Genomic DNA, 21,117 nt, shown 5'->3' with positions numbered 1-21,117 from the left:
CTGGGGGCGATGAGTGTCATTAAAGGCGACGCCCCCGGCCCTGGCTACCGAGACCCAGCCCTCCACAGCCTCCCAGAGCCAATCAGGGCTCGGGAATCAGTTCTGGCCGCGTCCCCAGCGCGAGAGAGGAGGGGAGGAGCTGCCCCGTTTACTTGCATTCCCTTGGCTGGCCTCGGGAGGCATCCGGCCTCTGCCCAAGGGGTCTAGGTGCCCCCCCGAGAAGGCAGGAGGCGCGGAGGGGCATCCTCTGACGGTGCGCCCAGAGGGACTCGTGTTACCTCCAGGCTTGTTTACATGATGGCTACCTTGGCCGAGGCCTTTGCCTACTTGGTCCTCTGGGCTCCTACCCCGGTTCCCATGAGGTCCTCTCGCAGCATCTAGACATTCTTATCCCCTCACAGATCAGTTCTGCTCGCGCCTGTGTCCTTTCAGTGCCCGCACCTTTCCTCCTCTGTATCTTCTATCCTCCCCTCTGTAACCTCTAGCTCCGCTGGGTCCCCAGTTTCCTTATGACTCCAGTCCCTATCCCTGCATCACAGACCCTGGCCCCTGGCCCTGTCCCGGAGGTGAAGGGGCAGAGAGCTCAAGATACCTCTGTCTGCATCAAGCAAGTGGATCAGACATTCTTCCTACTTCTGGTGGCCCGAAACCAGCTTCCCTGCTATGCGTCCTTTCCAGAACTGGAAGGCCAGAGAGACACTTTCTGACATAGAAGGAGGATGCATGTGAAGGCAACGTTCAAACACACACACACACACACACACACACACACACACACACACCCCCCTCAGTCATCATACAGAACATCCATGCCGCAAACTGAGGCTCAGCTCGAGCTCCTGCCCACTGCACGTTCACGCCTCTCTCTGCCCAGGTGACATTCCCTCGCTGAAGCCTCAGGGGTGACCGCAGAGAGGTGGCAATTCCATGAGCCCTAGTAAGTAGCTGGTTCGGCCTGGAAACGACGCGGTTCTAGGCTCGCCTGCACCGAACCGGTAGCGGGAGCCGGGTGAGCCGAGATCCAGGCTTTAAGTTCATAGTGCAAGATGGGGTATCAGAACTCGAACTGGAGCGGGTAGAAACCACCGGCCCCAGCCCAGTTTACAGACGGCAGCCCCAGGCACCCAGGAGAGGTGGTGGGAGGGAGTGACTGGCGGCCTTCCCAGCCAATGGAAGCCCGAGGCTGAGCGGGCCAGCCCTATTCCTGCAGACTTGGCGGGGCGTGGGCGGGGATTCCCGGGCCGCTGCTGTCTTTTCGCGCCTGCAGGCGGGTGAGGCCGGCGGCTGCCGCAAGCGCGAGAAGGTGAGGGGGGACGGGAAGGATGGAGCCCGAGGGTGGGCTGCTGCATTCTGGATTCTGGAACTGCTCTGCGGGATTTGGCCCGAGGTTTTGCGTGGGGTGTTGTGGGTGGGATTCTCAGCAGCAGGTCCCGTCCCCAAGTCTGGGAGAGGTTCATGCACCTCTTTAGACCCAAGAGAAGGGGGGACAGAGGAGACTGCAGCCTGGGGCTTGGAGATCTCTGGGGCCCTTGGCTGCAGCTGTCCCAGGTTCTGAAGTCCCTGGGGGCCTCAGCCCCTGGGACTGGCCCCCAGCCCACATACACAGGAGAGGTGGTGCAGTGAACTGTCCTGGCCCAAATCTCTCACAGTGCTTGCAGCCCTAGGGCCGGCAATAATCCCATCCCCACTCTCTCACCCTCTACTGAGGACTGGAGACCTACCTGAGTAGATGACTCAGCTGAGAGCAGGAACTAGGGGTAAAAGAGAGGTTCTCACCCACCTTGTTGTATAAATGGCTTCAAAGTCCACAATGGTGCCTGAAATGGGCAGTTCTCTAGCCAGGGGTGGGAGAGGTGAGAGACCTAAGGGTTGAGCAGGATGCTCAAGCCATGGGGAGAGGGGGTGGAGGTCCTGGGGGGCAGCAGGGGCAGCATTTACACCCCTTCCCCAATCCCTGCTCTTCCTGTGCAGGCCTGGAGCACCGACTCCTGAGGAGAAGCAGAGGTTGGGGGCTCCCAGTCCTTGAGACCCCGGTTGGCACAGAAGGCTCATGGAGCCCCAGGCGTGGGGGGCCCTCCTCTCGAGGGTCAGCAGGTTCCTTCCGGACCTGCAGGGCACCACTCCAATCTAGCCAGCATGGCACATGGTTTTGCAGTGGGCTTCAACCCGCTGGGTCTTGGAGACCTAAGCTCCAGCTCTCTGAGCTCCCTCTCCTCCCGAGGCCACCTGGGCAGCGAGTCGGGCTCCGCAACACGATATCTGCTGAGAAAGCAACGGCTGCTGAATGGGCCCCACCGTGGAATCCGAGCCTCATCGCCCATGGGCCGAGTCATCCTCATCAACTCCCCTATCGAAGGTGGGGGCAGGGCCGGGAACTACCAGGGTGGGTAGGGGACAGCAGGCTTAAGTAGGTGAAGGGAGAGCCAGCGTGGGTGGGGAGTCTTAGGGATGCAGGGAGAGAGAGGGCCTCTGGTAACCCATAGATTCTTCCTCGTCTATCCTTTTCTCATCTTCAGACCGGTTTTTCAGTGTTGCAAGATAGTGGAGAGGTCAGAGCTGGGAGGTCTGGGCATGGAGCCGAAGAAGGGGTGTGTGGTATGCTAGCCCCCAAGTAAGCAAGGCCAAATATTAAATTGGCCTCCTCCCTCCTGTGGATTCTTCCTTTCTCCAGGCTCATCTGAGTATGACTTTTGGGGGATGGGACAGCATGGAGAAAGACATTCTTCATCAACCCGCCCTTTGTGTGCCCAGCTCTATGCTGGGCTGTGGGAGTCAGTGTCCAGATGGACAGACAGAATTAAAGGCTTCAGGTGCAGAGGATGGAGACAAAGGTAGACTGGAAGATGCTCCCTTAGCAAGAACGGGGAGGGGTCGAGGGTCAGCACGGAGCCCAGGTCTGGGCCCCGAGGGAGAGGGACACCTAATCTTATGCAGTTGCTTAGTGCCGTTTCATGGCACACCTATCTTATACCAGCTCTCATTAGGTCCTGAGGGGAACTTACAGGGAACTAAGTCTCAATTTTCACCTTCCAGAAATTTCCAGTGTAGCAGGGCTTGGAGACGGAGCCATGGTAGCAGCTGGTAGTGGGGTAGAGATATCACAGGCAAGGTTGAAATGAAAAGTGTGGAATATGGCAGGTGGGCACTTAGGAGACAGCCTGGTGCAGTGACAGATGTGAGCCGACAAAAAGCCGGTGAACCAGGCAGGACCTTGCCTACCAGCAGGGGAGGGGGCCTCCCTGGGCATGGGCTTTCCCTGAGCAGAACCAGATAAGTATCTCCAGCTGCCCTCCTCTCTCAGCCAGCAGAGTTCTCCTGGCTGGCTCTCAGACTGGACCTTTCAGACCCTGCTGTTCCCTCTGACCTCACTGGGCCCCTCTGTCCCCTGCCCGGCCACAAGGGCAGGAGTGGAATATGCTGCTCAGAGAGCAGGCTTTCCCACGCCAGTGGCCCAGCACGCTCACCCCCGTCGTCCGCCACTCTGGCCTCACTTTCAGGTGAGCAGCAAGGCAGTATGTCATTCTGGACATGAGCTGGAGTCCCCAGATGAACTAGGAGACACGGAGGAGCAGAAGGGAGGCACTGCAGTACAGCTCCTGCAAATCCCATCGTATTAGAATTACACCTAAACCTATACACCTGTACCTCCCCCCGCACACTCCATGCTCGACTATGATGCACACTGTCCCTCTGAAGAGCCTCTTCCAGCAGTTCCATGAGTGCTCTCTCCCTCACCCCATGCCCCAGTGCAGTCAGGAGAGCAGCCTCCCTTAGCAATGATGGAAGGACTAGGGCATCAGTCCAACCAATTGGTCTGTCTGGGTTGGGAGCATGTGAGCTCAGAATTGTCCCCTCTACCTGAGCACAAACATCCCCCAACTCACCACAGGCTGGAGCCCCTCCCCCATGTTATTTTATATGTTATTCTTTAGACCCTTCCAGAGGCCTAACATAACTGATGAGGGAGACACAGTAGAAAGGGGAACACTGCTACCCACATTGTCCTCGAGAGTTCCCACCAGCTCCTCAAACTCGCTGGGTCCCAGAGAAATGGCATTGTCTTTAATCCCAACCAGCCCCTTCTTCTTGCTCTCCTAACTCATTCATTTATTCATTGTTCTGGTTATTATTTCATTCATCAAAAAAAGACTTAGCAGGGACTTCTCTGGAGATCCAGTGGTTAAGACTCCATGTTGCCACTGCAGAGGGCACGGGTTTGACCCCTAGTTGAGGAAATAAGATCCTACATGCTGTGCAGTGTGGCCAAAAAAAAATTTTTTTAAAGACTTAGCAAATATCAAGCACTGTGCAACATACGGGGAATACTTTGGTGGAAAGAATTACTAAGTCCCTACCATGATTGACTTCCCTCGTGGCTCAGATGGTAAAGTGTCTGCCTACAATGCAGGGGACCCGGGTTCAATCCCTGGGTCGGGAATATCCTCTGGAGAAGGAAATGGCAATCCACTCCAGCACTCTTGCCTGGAAAATCCCATGGACAGAGGAGCATCTTAGGCTATAGTCCATGAGGTCGCAAAGAGTAGGACATGACTGAGCGACTTCAGTTTTTCACTTTACCATGATTGAGCTTATAGTCCAGTGAAAAGAGAGTGAGAATAAATAATATTACAAATGAACAAATAATGAGAAAGGATGGTAATAATCTTAAAGGTATTAATTTGGATGATAGGATAGAGTAGTGGTTATCAAACTTCAGAATACATCAGAATTGCCTGGGGGCTCGTGAAAAGATTACTGGATCCTGCACTCAGAGCATCTGATTCAGTGGGTTTGTGGTAAAACTCCAAATTCACATGTGTGATAATTTTCCAGGGGCTGCTGATGCTGATCTGGAGAGCTCGCTTTGAGACCAATTTTGAGACTCCCTGGGAGGAGGGGGAGGGGCCGTTCTTCAGCAGGATTGCCCAGGAAGTCTTCTCTCAGAAAGTGGCACCCAAGCCAGGAGAACTGGAAATAGGAGGTGGCTTTACGAAGGCCTGGGCAAGAGCACCCCAGGCAGAGGGCACACAGAAAGGACTGGCTGGTGAGAGGAACAGGGAGGAGGTCAGTGTGGCCCAAGGTCATGAGGCCAGGGAGGGTGGCCAGGGGTGAGTGTTGAGAGGTGGGCAGAAGGAAACCAGGGAGGGCCTTATTGGGCATGGAAGGAATGTGCAGCTCCTTCTAGAAGCAGGGGCAGGCATTGAGGTTTTTAATCAGGGCAAAGGCATGCCTGTGTATAGAATGGATTAAAGGAGACAGAGGTGAAAGTGAGGAGATAGTGAGGCTGCTGGGTATCTGGAGAGATGCCTGGTGGCAGGGCTAGGGCACTGGAGGTAGAGAAACTTCCCTCCTCAGGGGCCCCAAGCTCCTAGGCTTGAAACCCAGATTTTGACATCCCCCTGGCCCAGGAAGCTGGCTCTCCGGGAGGGAATGAGGAGAAAGAGAATCGGAGGGCAGGAGAGCAAAAGTCTCCTTGTCTGGGCTGAGAAGGTCCTGGGACCTGTGCAGATAGAATCAGCTAGGAAGCCCCAGTGCCTCTCATGCCTCCGTCCTGCACTGTCCCTGACTGCAGGCTGCCCTTGGGGATTTCTTCCAGAGACACTCTGCTCATGCACTGTAACTTGATTTCTCTTAGATCGAGTGTGTGTGTGTGTGTGTGTGTGTGTGTGATTTCCCCTCTCAAACACCTCTGAGTAAGCCTCACCCAAGAACTCTCACCTTCCCACCTGGGACCCAAGTTACCCCTCCAGTCCCCTCACTCTTCTCTAACCAGAAGACCACCTCTGAGCCTTTGCTCACTCCATCCCTTCATCAGTGCCTTTCCCTTCCCCTCCACCCACCCAAATCCCACCTTCCAAGAAGCCTTCCCCAATAGTTCTGGTCCCTAAAGTTTCCCTCCTCTGACTTTCCCTGTCACTGATGGAGAGAACCACTTCTGTGCTCTAGGCGCATGGTGGTGTTTTGGGTTTCTCTCCTCATGTAGTCAAAGAGCTCCTAGAACCCTCACCTCGAGAATCACAGAGTCTACAAGGTAAAAGGAGCCTCAGGGATCCTTCCACAACATCCCAGACAGGGATTTACTATCAGCTTCTATGCCTCCAAATAATGAGGAATTCACTATCTTTCATGGAAAATTCATTCCATTGTCTGCCAGCTAAAGGTTTTAGAGAAAGTTTTCCCTTATTAAATCTCCTCCGTATAACTCCAGTGTGTGGGCTTGGTTCTGCCCTAGGGGTTACACAGACAAAAATATCTAATGCCTTTTATAGAATAGTTCTTCAACTATTTGAAGATAGGCTTGTCTCTGCTGTAAGCCAGAGAGCCCGGATTCCCTCGACTGTGCCTCATAGAATGGAATCTTTTTCATCCATCTGACTCTGAGTGGCAGGGTTTTTTAGAATTTGGCCTGTCCCAGAGAGTATGGGAAACTTAGTAAGGATTACACACACACACACACACACACACCCTACATTATAAAGGAAAGAAAACAGTGTCTTCTAGCATGGAGTTCTGTTCTGCCTGCTCCCACAGCCTTCCTGCCATGATCTCAAAATCACCCAGAGAGGACTCAGAAATTAGCTGCCTAATGGCACCCCACTCCAGTACTCTTGCCTGGGAAATCCCATGAACGGAGGAGCCTGGTAGGCTACAGTCCATGGGGCCGCTAAGAGTCGGACACGACTGAGCGACTTCACTTTCACTTTTCACTTTCATGCATTGGAGAAGGAAATGGCAACCCACTCCAGTGTTCTTGCCTGGAGAATCCCAGGAACAGGGGAGCCTGGTGGGCTGCCGTCTATGGGGTCGCACAGAGTTAGACACGACTGACGCGACTTAGCAGGAGCAGCAGCAGCCCACATTTAGGGTCCTGGGTGGCTGTGCCCGGCAACCCAGCCTTTGCAGGCCCCAAGTTAGGGTACTCAGGGACCCTCTGTGCCCAGAATGGGCAGGGGAGTCATGCCTGTGTCCCCACCGCCATCAGCCAACAGCGATGAAAGTGACATCATCCATGCAGTTCGAGTGGAGAAGAGTCCAGCTGGGAGGCTGGGGTTCAGTGTGCGGGGCGGCTCTGAGCACGGCCTGGGCATCTTCGTCAGCAAAGTGGAGGAGGGGAGCAGTGCAGGTGAGCGGGACCCCATGGGTGAAATCCTGGCTTAGGATGTGACCCCCCCCCACTTTGGTGGTATGCGGAGCTGTTGGCAGGGATGAGAGGAGAGGACCCTCAGTTTTGGAGGGGCTGATACAGTGGGGAGATGAAAGGGGCTAATGAAAAGGTCCTTGGTCCGATGGGCTAATACTCAGACCCTACCTAGGGATCCCAATCTCATCGAAGAAACTGTATCCCAGGGAGCTTCAGGGATGGGAGAGGCTCAGCCTCAACCTGGGGGACTTCTCCCCAGGGGCCCCTGCCCACCACCCCCTCCCCTGATACAGAGCGGGCTGGCTTGTGCGTGGGGGACAAGATCACCGAGGTGAATGGGCTGAGCCTGGAGAGCACCACAATGGGCAGCGCTGTGAAGGTGCTGACTGGCAGCAGCCGCCTGCACATGATGGTGAGACGCATGGGCCGCGTGCCGGGCATCAAGTTCTCCAAGGAGAAGACCACATGGTGAGCAGGCCTGGCCTCCACCCCCAGCCCAGCACCACCACCCAGAGCCATGGTGGGAGAGACCTAGAGTCCAGGGCTTCTGCTCTTTCCATCCCCTGGTACTGGAAACACAGGGATCTAATGGTCTGACCTTGAAACGAGAAAAGGCTGTGTCTTTCCCCCAGCCCTCCTCCCAACGCTACTGTCTCAGACCCCAGTGACCCTGCCCCTCTATGCTGTAGCTGCCGCAGACCTGGAGACAGGGCAGTATCTCTCTCCCCGGCCCAGAGAGGATTTAAAATGGAGCCTGGCAGTTTCGTGTGTGCCTGCTAAGTCACTTCAGTGGTGTCTGACTCTTTGCCACCCCATGGACCACAGCTTGCCAGGCTTCTCTGTCCATGGGATTCTCAGGCAAGAATACTGGAGTGGGTTGCCATGCCCTCCTCCAGGGGATCTTCCCGATCCAGGGTTCAAACCTGCATCTCTTACATCTTCTGCATTGGCAGGCGGGTTCTTTACCACAAGTGCTACCTGGGAAGCCCAAGCTGTTGCTGCCTTGGGCCTGAGGAAAATATAGTATCCTCCCTCCTGGGCCTGGGGAGGATTTAAAATGGGGCTTGGCAGTTAGAACTGCTCAATAAAGAAAGATTTCCATGGTTTCCCTAATTTGATGAAATCTATGTCCCAGTGAAGATCTCAGGCCCCCCAAAGCAGTTCCTCCTTTCCTGTGCAATTGTCTTGGCTGCTGGGAGGAGAGGGGTGGGTGGTGGTAGATGAGGGCCCAGGCTGAGGGCCCCCTGTGATTGTCCAGGGTGGATGTGGTCAATCGGCGACTGGTGGTAGAAAAGTGCAGCTCAACACCCTCCGAAAGCAGCTCAGAGGACGGTGCACGGCGCATCGTCCACCTCTACACAACCTCCGATGACTTCTGCCTGGGCTTCAACATCCGTGGGGGCAAGGAGTTTGGCCTGGGCATCTATGTGTCCAAGTGAGACTGGGGCAGGGGATGAAACGGAGTCAGGCTGGGACCTGGGGGTGCATCAGCAAGTGGATCCTGGCCAAAGACATGTCCCGGTGACCTAGGTTAGGGATAGGATCTGGAGAGGGGCCGGGGCTCCCCAGGAGGAGGGTCAAGGAGTTTGACCAGGTCATCCCTGTGTTCAAGTGAAGAGTCTGGAATGGGGAATGAAGGAAGGCATCAGATTGCCTCTTTCCTGACCCCAGAGTGGACCACGGTGGACTGGCCGAGGAGAACGGCATCAAGGTGGGAGACCAGGTCCTGGCGGCCAACGGTGTCGGGTTCGACGACATCAGCCACAGCCAGGCCGTGGAGGTGCTGAAGGGTCAGACACACATCATGCTGACCGTCAAGGTGGGCAGGACTGTGGGAGTCAGGGAGAGGACAGACTCTAGGAAGGACTTCCCAGACCAGTCTAGCACCTAATGCTGCCCATTGCTGTGCAACTGGTGAATTTCCACAGCCTCCTGAGAGGCAAGGCAGGCATTGTCCTCATCTCTCTTCACAGAAGAAGGAACTGAGGCTCAGAAAGGCAAAGAAACTCAGGAATCAGTCATTTACACAGCTGATCAGTAGCAGGACCTGGTTTCAGCCTGGCCCCCCCCCACCCCAGGTGCAGTGGCCAGTGCCCCTTTGTATGAGTGGTGGTCTTGGAGGGTAAGGAGAAAATATCCTGCCCAGAAGGTGACGTGGTAGGACCAGGACCTGGATGGTGGGTGTCCTAGGGCACAGGGCAGGACAGAGATTGGATTTCAGGGGAGGTACCTGAATTCATTATTCATGTGGGTCTCACACTTGCCTAAGGATCAAGTCCTTCTCACCCTGGCTCCCACAGGAGGTGATGTCTTCCTCTCCCCAGGCCCCAACCCTGGCCCCTGCTCTGGTCCTCTCCTTTCTGAGCCTTCATCCTTCTCACCATTCAGTGCCTCCTCTGCCATCCCCCCACCACCTCTATTTCCCACCTCTCCTACATCCCATTTGTCCCCTTCCTTCCTCTCAAATTATCCCAAACATTCCCCTTCTCCCACTCTGCCCTCATTCATTCACTCAATACTTTTGAGCACCTACTATATGACAGCCATTATGCCAGGTACTGGGTGACAACAGTGAAAAAGATAGACAAGGTCTCTGCTGCTGGAGGGAAACAGACAGACTAGATGCACGTGGATTGTGACGGCTGTTGTAAGGAAATTGATGGAGAGGTGGGATGGGTTAATCTGGGAAGGCCCTTTTAGCCGGGGGGATCTAAGGAGGAGACACCTGAAGAGCTGGCCATAAGATGAGCTGAAGGAAGAGAATTCAGGCAGAAGACACAGCACGTGCAAAGCCCTAAAGTGTAGAGGAAGTTGGCACATTCAGAAATGAAGCGGGTGGTGTCGCTGGAGTATGATAAGCTCAGAGCAGAGTAATTGGGTTGAAAAGTTGACTCCTATCCTATTGCTCCCGTGTTCTTACCCTCCCTTCCCACTCCCTGCTCACTCACTCCCCTCTGCCCTCCTATCCTCACCATACCCTCCCCAGGAGACCGGCCGGTACCCTGCCTACAAGGAGATGGTCTCTGAGTACTGTTGGCTGGACCGACGTAAGTGACCAGCTCCCCTAGGTTGGAGGGAAAGGGCCCTAAAGTGGAACTGGGTTCTCTGAAGAATAAGTGGGAGGGGCACCAAAATCTCCTCAGGACTCCTGTCTCTGGGCTCCTCTCTAAGAAGCTGCAGGTTCTGATCCAGGCTCTCCTGGGGGCAAGTCCGGGGGTGGTTGGAGAAGTGCCTTGCCTAAGGTCCCGCAACCAGTTAGCAGGACTGCTGAGTAGTGGCTGGTTCCCGAGACCCCATGCTCACAACCTTGCTGCTGCCCAGCACTTCCACTCCAAGCCCATGAGTGGTCTGCAGCCCCAGCAGGGCCTCAAAGCCACCGGGCCAGACCTCTGAGATGTCCCTGCCCTCCCCACTGCCTGCAGTGAGCAACGGGGTGCTGCAGCAGCTGTCCCCCACCTCGGAGAGCAGCTCCAGCGTCTCCTCCTTCACCTCCAGTGCCCCCTACAGCTCGGCCGAGGGCTCCCTGCCCTCGGACCGCATGGATGTCTGCCTGGGGCCTGAGGAGCCCGGCAGCTGGGGCCCGGGCTGGGGGCGGGCGGACACAGCCATGCAGACGGAGCCCGATGCGGGGAGCCTCGTGGAGACCTGGTGCAGCGTGCGGCCCACAGTCATCCTCAGGGACACCGCCATCCGTTCCGACGACCCGCCACCCACCCGCCACCTTGACTCTGCACTCTCTGAGTCCCCCAAGACTGCTCTGTTGCTGGCCCTCAGCCGACCCCGGCCCCCCATCACCCGCTCCCAGAGCCACCTGACCTTGTGGGGTACGTGGGGGACAGGTTGCTGCTGCTCCCCCCAAAAGCTCTGGGTCCAAAATCTGTCTTGCACCCTGTCCTGGGCCCCAAACTTTCCTTTGCACCAGGCTTTGCCCAGCCACAGCTCCAGAACACACTTAGATCCTGCTTTGGGTTCCATTTTAAACTAGTCCTGGGACCCAAACCAGCCCTAACCCAGACCCTCCATCCTTAGGTTCCCAGACCTGTCCACACACACACACACACACACACACACAGTCCTCACATAGTTGGAGCTGTGGGTGGGGAAGGGGTGGGAAGTTGGAAGAGGAACCCCATCCCCATCTTCATCCCCACCTCCCCACACGGCTGCAGATCCTGTCTGCCCCCGACTCTCCCTTCTCTCTGCCCCTCTCCACACCCCTGCCCCTAGTCCTTCCCTTCTGCCCACCCCTCCCTCCTGTCTGTAGAGGAGAAGAAGCAGCGGAGGAAGGAGAAGTCAGGGTCCCCTGGGGAGAAGGGGGCCCTGCAGCGCTCCAAGACCCTGATGAACCTCTTCTTCAAGGGAGGGCGGCAGGGGCGGCTGGCAGGGGATGGGCACAGAGAGGCCTGGACGCTGGACAGCAGGAGCCCAGCCAAGCCCCGCCCTCGCCTGGACCTGGAGAAAGGTAGGTACACGGGTCAGATGGGAGGACAGAGGAAAAGTCGACTTGCTATTCCACAGCTCTGAGTCTAAATCCCACACTGCCTCATCCTAGCTGTGAGCCACCACCTTGCCCTGCAAGCCACAAGAGTAAAATAGGAGTAATAATACCTGTTGGTGCTAGTGGTAAAGAACCTGCCTGCCAATGCAGGAGATATGGGTTAGATCCCTGGGTCGGGAAGATCCCCTGGGAAAGAAAATGGCAACCCACTCCAGTATTCTTGCCTGGGAAATCCCATTGACAGAGGAGCCTGGTGGTCTACGGTCCACAGGGTTGCAAAGAATCTGACACGACTGAAGCAACTTAGCATACACACACGCAATACTATTTCTTTAGGAATAATGATGAATCAGTGAATCAGTGTATGTTAATCACTTAGTACATGGTCTGACATACAGTAGGTGCTCAGAATATGTAGTGGTCTTTGTTGTACTGCCTCATCTTCCCATTTTCAGACGGGAAAACTGATAAGAGTCAGCACAGACAAGAAGACCTTGGGTCAGATGCCCATGCTCTTGGTGCTCTTGGGAGTCAGGGCACTCCTTTCCTAGGGCATTTGGCTTCATCTCCCCTGGCCAGAGCTCCACAGGCTCTAGCCAGTTCTATTTTTTTATTTTATTTTTATTTATTTATTTTACTTTACAATATTGTATTGGTTTTGCCATACATTGACGTGAATCTGCCATGGGTGTACATGTGTTCCCCATCCTGAACCCCCCCTCCCACCTCCCTTCCCATCCCATCCCTCTGGGTCATCCCAGTGCACCAGCCCCAAGTACCCTGTATCATGGATCGAACCTGAACTGGCTTTAGCCAGTTAGAGCAAGGCCATTTCTAAATCAAGGCCCAGGCAGGAGGGCCTAGACAGGCTTCACTCATGTTAAAGGCTTCCTGAGGACTCTTCCAGAAAGAATCTCTTCTCTCTGGTGAGATTCAAAGGCTGGACCAAAAGTGAATAATTTGAGACTCTTGGGGTTGTCTGTGAGAAAAACTTAATTGAAGCTAGCTTTAAAAAGCACTTCTTGGTTCAGCTATGGATGTAAACTGGGTCTAAAGGTTTAAACAGTCTCCTCAGCCACCTGCACTCTTCATCCTTTGGTTCCTCTTTCCCCTGGTTTGTCTTCATCATCTTGCTGGCTTTGCCATTTGAAGGTAAGAAGGCCACTGTCGCTTAGCAACCCGGGGGAAAGAGCCTCTCCTTAAATAGTTCCAGATGATGTCCCAGGCTCTGGTTGGCCCAGCTGGGATCACATGCCCAACACATCACTTGTGACCTGGGAGAGAGAGAGGGTGCTTTCATTGGCCAGCCTGGGTCATATGTCCACCCTGGAGTACAGGGACTGAGAATGCTGGGGGTGGGGGATGGGATGGATCCCCTGGTGAAATCAGGGTGCTTTTTCTAGAAGGGAGAGTGAATGTTGGGTAGGCAAAAAGGGGCTGGGCCCTGCCCCTGCCTGGGTCTCATGAGAGAGACAATCCCTTCAAATCAGGGCAGTCTAACCCCCTCCCTAAACTCATCTCTCTCTTCACAGCCCCCAAGGCCCTTCTCTCTCCTGGTTCTCTTCCCAGTTCTCTGGCTACTCCTCTCCCTCCTTCAGAGGCTCCTCTTTTTCTCTCTGTGCCCTGAAGGTAGGTGATTTGCCCTTGGGGTTCTTCCATCCATTCATATGCTTTCCAATGGACCTCTATGAGCAGGGCACACACTGTGCCCTCTCTTGATCCAAAGCCTTTACTAACTCCCCACTGCCTGTGAATGAAGCTCCTGGCCTGACCTTGGCCTTCAGGACCCACCTCAATAGCCTGGCCTCTTGCTTCCCAGTCATACCACATTGCAGCCTTGAACTCTCCATTCCAGCCCATGATCCAGCCAGTTCTGAGTCCCCAACCCCCATTTTCAGATGGGAGACCAGGGCTACAACTGAGCCTCTTTCTTCTTCTTAGCAGGGGGAGTGGGGCCCGTGCAGAAGTTTGTCACCTGGAGGCTGAGACGTGGTAATGCTTGCTTCCCCCCTCTGAGCCTGGTCTACAATAGAGCTGCAGATGGGGTGCATGTTGGGGGTGCCAAGGGACTTTGGGCTAAACTCATGGTTAAGCATGGGGTATCAGACAGATTGAGAGGTGCACATTAGGGGCAACTAAAACAATTGGACTATGCTTTCTAGAAATATAGGGTTACACATAGATATTAGGGTGCATTTTTTGAGGACTTGGAGCTTAAGCTGGGACTCCCAAAGACAGATTTTTGGGGAGATGAGGGAGGGGGCCTTTCTAGAACTCCAATGGGGACAGACTAGTATGACAGTACATATTCAGGGGGCCCAGGGGCTCTGGGCCAGGGCTCAACTAAGGAGCATACTGGGCTAGGGGTCTAGGATGGGGGCTGAAAGGCCTGAATTGGAACTCCAGTGATGGGCAGATTGCTGTGGGAGACCATGGTGGGGAACATCCGGGTTAGGCTGGGATTCCACCTGGGGAACCTGGGACCCTTAGCCAGTCTATTCTGGAGTCTGACCCCACTGAGGGGAGTCCCTGCCTTGGCTTCTGATGGCTCCTGTCTCCTTCATTGTATCCTTTTGCTCCCGCCCTGCAGACCGGGAGAGGGGTCGGGCTCTGCTCTCTGCCAGGTCTGGGAGCCCCTCCAGCCACCTGCCCAATGTGGATGAGCGGGTGCAGGCCTGGGAGAGCCGTCGGCCCCTGATTCAGGACCTGGCCCGGCGATTGCTGACCGATGATGAGGTGCTGGCTGTCACCCGCCACTGCTCCCGGGTGAGCCACCAGCCCACTCTCAGCCCCAGTACTTGGTCACTCAGTCACCCAACCCCTCACTCATTCAGGCCACTATCTGCTGGCCAGTATCTGGGTTTAACACTGTGAGCCCAGTGGTAAGTAAAGCAGAAGTCACCCCTGTGACATGGTTGCTCAGGAGTGCACACAGACACATGGACACACACACTGAGTTCACGGTCAGGAAGGAAAGATAGATAGTAACTAGAACCTAAGCACCCATAGAGACAAATCATGTGAAGTATTATGAAGGAAAAGGACATGAGAAAATAACCTGAGGCACAAACTAGACGGTGTGGTCTGGGAGGGCCTCCCAGAGGAGGTAATATTTAAGCTGAGGAGAGAAGAAGCCAGACCAGACAGGTGATGAGTTTGGGACCTCAGTCCCTGCAGTCACCTGCTTTGTTTTCTGTTCTCTTCGAAACCTCAGCCTTCCCCAGCTCATGGCTCCTTCCACTTCTGGGTCAGCCATCAGGCCTGGCCTCTCCCCTGTTACCCAAATAAGTAATCTTTTCTTCTCCCAACATACCCCAAGCCTCCCTCAATATCTACACTGTTTCTCACTGTTCCTTTCCACTTCAGACAGAAGCAGAAGTTCCCACCGTAGGGTCAAGGGTAGATTTGAGGGAGTCTTTGTAGCCTGAATGTTGGGGAGACTGTAGGAGGCACAGGTCACCCCCTCCAGGAGAACTGGAAGTCCCTCTCCTATCCTTCTGTCTCAAGAAGCCCCAGGTTTCCTGTGATGGGTTCCCTTATCTGCATCTGCATCAGTGCATGCGTGATCCTCTGTACCAGGGCAAACGGAAGAGTTTCAGGAAATTGTTTGTGGTTCCCCCCACTCCCTCACCTTGGTCGGGGTGGGGCTGTGTTATGTCTGTGTGATGTGTACTTTTGTTTATCTGGGTTTGTGTTGACTTAACTACATAATTTGGGCTTCCCTGTTGGCTCAGTGGTGAAGAACCCAGCTGCCAATGCAGGAGACACAGGTTCCATCCCTGGGTCAGGAAGATCCCCTGGAGAAGGAAATGGCAACCCACTGCAGTGTTCTTGCTGGGAAATCCCCAGGACAGAGGAGCATGGCGGGCTACAATCCATGGGGTCGCAGAGTCGAGACTTTAGGGACTAAACAACAGCACTGTATGATCGTATCTGTGTGCATGTCACCTGGAGACTGAGGCACAGTAATTCATTCATCCTTTTCCCAATGCTTGGTTTACAGCAGAGCTACATATGGAGATGCATGTTGGGGGCAGCTAAAGGCCTCTGGGCTAAATTCACTTGAGTGTCATGCTCAGCTTAGACTGCCAAGTGGGGCGGAGTGTACCAAGTCTTTGTAAGCCTGTGACTCTGGGCTCAGGCCACCAGGTGGAGCTCTGTGTCAGTTTCTTTGGATGCTGTTCCCCCATCCCTCTGCTCCTCCCACCGTGCCCAGACCAGGAAGACCTCTCCCAGAGCCCCGCAGCACCTAGGGAGCAATGCCCACCACCCAAGTCTGACCCAAGCCCCACCCATACCAAGAGATCAGACCTTTGGGGTAGTGTCCTGGCTGGAATGATTAGTAAAGCTCCCTTAAATGTGTGGTCCTGAACCCCAAGCCTCCCTTCTATCTCCCACTCTGAGCCATCTCCCCATCTCCTGACCAGGCATTATAAACTACCTCTCTGATCACTTTACAAACTCCCCAAACCCCCTTGCAGCCTCTTGTCTTTGGCAGAATAGAGTACAAGTTCCTTATCCTCACATTCAAGGCACTCCCTGATTTGACTCCCCAGCTCACTAACCTCTGCTTTCCCATGGTCACCATATCATCTTCCCCGGGTATAACATGTAACATGATTTATACAGGTTACGACTGCGCAACTCTAGGAGCACCACCTGCACTGTAGTCCCAACCCGCACAGCCTATATGGAGGCCCCTTCATGTACCCTGTGTGCATGTGTGTGTGTGTCCTCTGTCCATGGAATTCTCCAGACAAGAATACTGGAGTGGGTTGCCATGCCCTCCTCCAGGGGATCTTCCTGACCCAAGGATCAAACCCCCATGTCCTGCGTTTTCTGCATTGCAGGCGGATTTTTTACCCACTGAGCCATAGGGGAAGCCCTGTTAAACTTCTATGAACCCATTACTCCACACCACCCTTTCTTCTCAACTTTCTTGTATTTCTTTCATTTATCTGTAAGAGTCAGTGTAAATGCCACCACCTCCGTGAAGCTTACTCTGATCTTCCCACCCCCCTCGGAGACTCCCTCTGTGCGGTCGCCAGGGGTTTGTATTTTACTGGGGTTGGTGGCTCTTTGTCCTTGTGCCCCTACTGCCCGGTACAGGACCCGGCACTTAGTGGATGCTGAATGCAGGATTGTGGACTTGAAGTGTGTGCACATATGTCATTGGTTCTTTGCCATTACGTGCATCTCTCTCCAGACAAAAGGGGGTGTATTGTCGGTATGTGTATGTGTGAGTCCCCGCAACTTTGTGTGTGGTTAATTTCCAGCTATTTATGAATGTCTCGCTCTGGCCACCAGGGTGTGCTGTTTCCCAGTGTCCTGTGCTTGCCAGGGATGCTCTGTGTGTGTCCGTCGTGGCACTAGGGGGCGGTGTGCTATCCAAGTTGGGTGACTCCCAGTATTCAGATTGTCAGTTTGCGACGGTGGGGTGTGGCTGGAGGCATCGGGGCAGTGCCAGGCAGAAATGCCTCCACTGCCCTGGCTAAAGACTGGAGAGACTTTCTATAGGGCCACTCCTTCCCCAAACTCCCCATTCCAGCCTTGAACAAAGCCTAATTTGTCGGTCTGTATGCAGACACAAGCTGGGACAGCCAGGCACACAGCCTAGCCTTTGGCTCAAATTCCTTCCTTCAGCCAGGGAGGTGGGGGTGGGGAGGAGAGTCCACTCCCTGCATATCCTTTTCCGGTACTGTAGTAGGTAGGAGCCAGATTTCTCAATTTTCAATTTCTCTTCACACTTCCTCATCTGTGTGGCCTGGGGCAAAGTCCTCTCTGAGCCTCAGTTCCCTCATCTGTAAAACAGGAATAACTGATGTCACCTCTCAAAGTGGGAGACCATGTGTAAAAGGCCTAGAAAAAGGCCTAAAGCTGTTACTGGTGTTGCTGTTACCGCTCTGTCATTATTATTGCACGTTCCGCCCAGTCACCGAGTAAGACCATCCTGTGGACAGCCCGGGCCTGGGGGAGAACCTTTCCTAAACATGGGGACCCCCGCATGCCCAGGCATGCCCCCTTACCGGGCTCTGGAGGTCCCTGCTGCTACCTGACCTGTGGTGCCTCTCTCTGCAGTACGTGCATGAGGGCGGCGTGGAGGACCTAGTGAGGCCCCTGCTGGCCATTCTGGACAGGCCGGCAAAGCTGCTGCTGCTGAGGGACATCAGGTGGGGAGGGCTTGGGGGCAGGGAGGGGACCCCCGATATCTACCCTAACCTCTCCAGGGTGGAAGCCCCTCCAGACCCCCCTGGAACTGAGCCCTGCCCACACCTCATCTCTTACCCTCCCCCAGGAGTGTGGTGGCCCCCACAGACCTGGGTCGCTTCGACAGCATGGTGATGCCTGTGGAGCTGGAGGCTTTTGAGGCCCTCAAGAGTCAGGCAGGTCAGCAGCCAGGGGGCAGGACTGAGGCTCCTGAGCCCCAAGTGGGGCTGGGGGTGGGGGGCCTCCCAGGGGAGAGGGGCAGAGATGCCTGGGCCCTTTCAGCTGTGTCCCTCAGGGAGCCTCGTTCCTAACCTGCTCTCCTCTCCAACCAGTTCGGCCTCCTGCCTTGAGACCCACCCGACAAGACACACGACCCAAGCGTCACCTCATCACTCCCGTGCCTGGTCAGTCAGAGTCCCAGAGCACAGGGAGGGGCACACCCCAGGGGGACTCGGGGAGGGAAAATGGGCGTTACATCCCTGTTCCCACATAGGACTTCGTGGCTTCAGAGATACGTGTGGTGTGGTTCCCTGAAGGGAATCCCTCGTCTGCCAGGACCATTTTTATCACGTCCACTAACCATCTGTACTATTATTTACTTACTAATTGGTTTTAAAACCCACTCACTTGTTAAATCATCTCATTCTATGCAATAATCTCTGAGAAGTTACCAGCTTGGTGTGGGAGTCATATTTTTACTCAGACATGATAAGATAAAACTGTAACTATTCCAATAGAAAGTATTAAAATACTTTTGCAATAGAGCTGGGGCAGTGTTGTAACACTGCCGTAAGAGCACCCCCAGGTCTCCCTACCCCCACACAGTGAGGACTGGGCTCTGGCCAGGCAGTTTGGGCTGTTGAGGAGAGGGCGGCCTGACCTTGGCCCTCTTCCCCAGACAGTCGTGGTGGCTTCTACCTGCTTCCTGTGAACGGCTTCTCAGAAGAGGAAGATGATGGGGAGCTGAGGGAGCGGCTGGGGGGCCTCCAGGTCTCCCTGGGTGCCTCTGTCCCCTGCCACCCTCATAAAGGGATCCCCCCTCTCCAAGACGTGCCAGTAGATGCCTTCACCCCATGCCGAGGTGCCTGCACACCCCCTCCTCGGCCACCTCCCGTGGCTCCCCGGCCCCCAAGGCCTAACTGGCTGCTGACCGAACCGTTGACCCTAGAGGACCCTCGGCAGAGCCGGAGCCAGGGCCCAGCCCAGAGCCGCAGCCGGGGCCGAGGCAAGTCCCCCGGCCGCAGGCGTTCGCCATCCCCGGCACCCATCCCCACTCCCAGCACAGCCAATGGGTGTTACCACAAGCCTCGGAAAGCCAGGCCCCCTCTGCCACGACCTATGGATGGGCAGGTGGCCAAGGCAGGGGGCGGTCAAGGGCCCTCTGAGAATGGAACTGGCAGGACAGCTGAGGAGACAGCCATGAAGGTCCCTAGTGGGGAGCTGAGGACGGTCACACTGTCCAAGATGAAACAGTCCTTGGGTGAGTCCCGGCAGGACTGGGCCTGGTGGGGGGTGGGGGCTCAGGTGTGGGTGAGGTTGGTGGGCTTGGTTTTGGGGTGTGACTTGGGGACCTGGGACAAGGGAAAGAATCAGGGTATAGTTGGGAAGGTCTAAATTTGGGAGGCTTGGGGTTAGAGTGAGTTGAGGATGGAGTAGTAGTAGAATCTGGGGGTTGGCTTGGGGGGCTCTCTATTTGGGGATGGGTCCTGGGTTCTCCAGGGAGCTCTAGGCTTTAGGCATGTGGCTTCACTGTCACCCAGCATTTCTCCCTCTCACTAGGCATCAGCATTTCTGGGGGCATTGAGTCCAAGGTACAGCCCATGGTGAAGATAGAAAAGATCTTCCCCGGGGGCGCCGCCTTCCTCAGCGGGGCCCTTCAGGTGGGTGAAGGGCACCCAGACCCACTCTTTAGGCCCAGATCTGAATTCTGGCAGGGGGCAGGACCAGTGCATGCTCATCTTCCAGCCAGACATGTGTAGACTAGGTCGTGGGAGGAGGCTTGGAGCAGGGGGTTAACCTGCAGGTTGAGCAGACCTAGGGGAAAATCTGTGCCCTTATGCCAGCCTGGGCCTGAGGGTGGCCCATCCTGTTCCACCCCTAGCCCCAAGGGACAAAAGGCCATTGTCTGTGCCCCACCCTGCCCCCATCGGGCTCCGGGCACAGAAGTCCCATTGTCCATCCCCTCGCCCAGTTGGGGAGGAGTGTCCCAGCTGGTGGAGGTGAGAGGTTGGGGGTGGGGTGGGGTTGACCTGAGGAGGGAGGTCTGTGATTCTCCCACCCCCATCCCAGGCTGGCTTCGAGCTTGTGGCCGTGGATGGAGAGAGCCTGGAGCAGGTGACGCACCAGCGGGCAGTAGATACCATCCGCCGGGCTTATCGAAACAAGGCTCGGGAGCCCATGGAGCTTGTGGTCAGGGTCCCCAAGCCCGGCCCACTGCCCTTGCCCTCTGACTCGTCAGCCCTCAATGAACAGCGGCTTCCTGCTGACCATTCCCCTGCCCACTGACCCCTTGATGGCACTCCAGCTGCCTCCCAGAACTTCCCATTAATGCCCTTCCCACCCAAACCCAGACCCCTCCTGCTGACGCCGGGCTTCTCCAGCTGACCCCAAGCCCAGGCCTCTCTCCAAGCCTCCTGCCTCCTGATACTAATCCCAGGTTCTCTTCAGTTATCCCATAACTCTTCCCACTGACCTCGGAGAATCCTCCTGCCATCCCCCAGACCTTACCTACTAATCTCTTTAGGCTTCAGGAACCTCCCACTCCTGCCTGCCTTGCTTTCTCCACACGGGTGGCTCAGATCCCCTCCCTCGCGTCTCCCTCCCCAGTTGTCACTAAGGCTCTACCTGTTCCAGATAAACTCAGTGTCAAGGACAAGGTGCTACTGGGTAGTCGTGTCACCAGCTCACTGCCCCCAACTTCCCAAGACAGGAAGGGGACACCCAGGGTCTGGAGTTGGGGATTGGTATGCACTTTCTCATGATTCCCCGAAGCAGTGAGGGACAGGGACTTTCAGAGATGGCCCTCCACGGGGTCACCACATCCAGCCCCCAGCCCCAAGCAGTGTTCTGTTCAAGGGAGAGGAAGGTCTTTTCTAGTTTCTCAAACCCTGAGAGCCCATTTCATGTTTTAGTCCACTAGGACCTCAGATTTTCTACTGGATTTGCCCTTCCCCATCACCCTTTCCCTACCGAAGATCTCTGTGAGGGGTATGGGGATAGCCATCAAATAAAAGGGCAAGGAGGTCAAGCAAGTTCCCCTAATCTTTATCCA

General features: G+C 55.3%; 1 protein-coding gene across 4 annotated transcripts; it reads left to right on the top strand.

Annotated features, from left to right (window-relative positions):
• The first annotated feature begins 1,227 nt into the window (after positions 1 to 1,227).
• PDZD7 (PDZ domain containing 7) lies at positions 1,228 to 21,093 on the top strand. Of its 4 annotated transcripts, XM_070780674.1 has the most exons (18): positions 1,228 to 1,303; positions 1,972 to 2,356; positions 6,983 to 7,123; positions 7,435 to 7,609; positions 8,400 to 8,576; positions 8,813 to 8,960; positions 10,128 to 10,188; positions 10,564 to 10,965; positions 11,406 to 11,603; positions 13,209 to 13,268; positions 13,581 to 13,631; positions 14,230 to 14,405; positions 17,718 to 17,809; positions 17,935 to 18,026; positions 18,179 to 18,250; positions 18,745 to 19,326; positions 19,626 to 19,726; positions 20,136 to 21,093. In XM_070780674.1, the coding sequence occupies exons 2-18, from the start codon at positions 2,137 to 2,139 to the stop codon at positions 20,349 to 20,351; spliced, it is 2,964 nt and encodes a 987-aa protein (XP_070636775.1). In that variant the 5' UTR covers positions 1,228 to 1,303; positions 1,972 to 2,136; the 3' UTR covers positions 20,352 to 21,093. The 4 variants fall into 4 exon arrangements, 3 of the variants coding, with proteins under 3 accessions (XP_070636775.1, XP_070636776.1, XP_070636777.1); XM_070780675.1 differs by lacking the exons at positions 8,813 to 8,960; positions 10,564 to 10,965 and having other exon boundaries at positions 11,369 to 11,603; XM_070780676.1 differs by lacking the exons at positions 18,745 to 19,326; positions 19,626 to 19,726; positions 20,136 to 21,093 and adding an exon at positions 18,340 to 18,468.
• The last annotated feature ends 24 nt before the right edge of the window (positions 21,094 to 21,117 follow it).

The sequence above is a fragment of the Bos indicus genome, chromosome 26, assembly GCF_029378745.1.
Source record: "Bos indicus isolate NIAB-ARS_2022 breed Sahiwal x Tharparkar chromosome 26, NIAB-ARS_B.indTharparkar_mat_pri_1.0, whole genome shotgun sequence".
Taxonomy (NCBI): Eukaryota; Metazoa; Chordata; class Mammalia; order Artiodactyla; family Bovidae; genus Bos; species Bos indicus.
The sequence above is the reverse complement of the archived record's forward strand: the minus strand, read 5'-3'. Positions and strand labels throughout refer to the sequence as shown.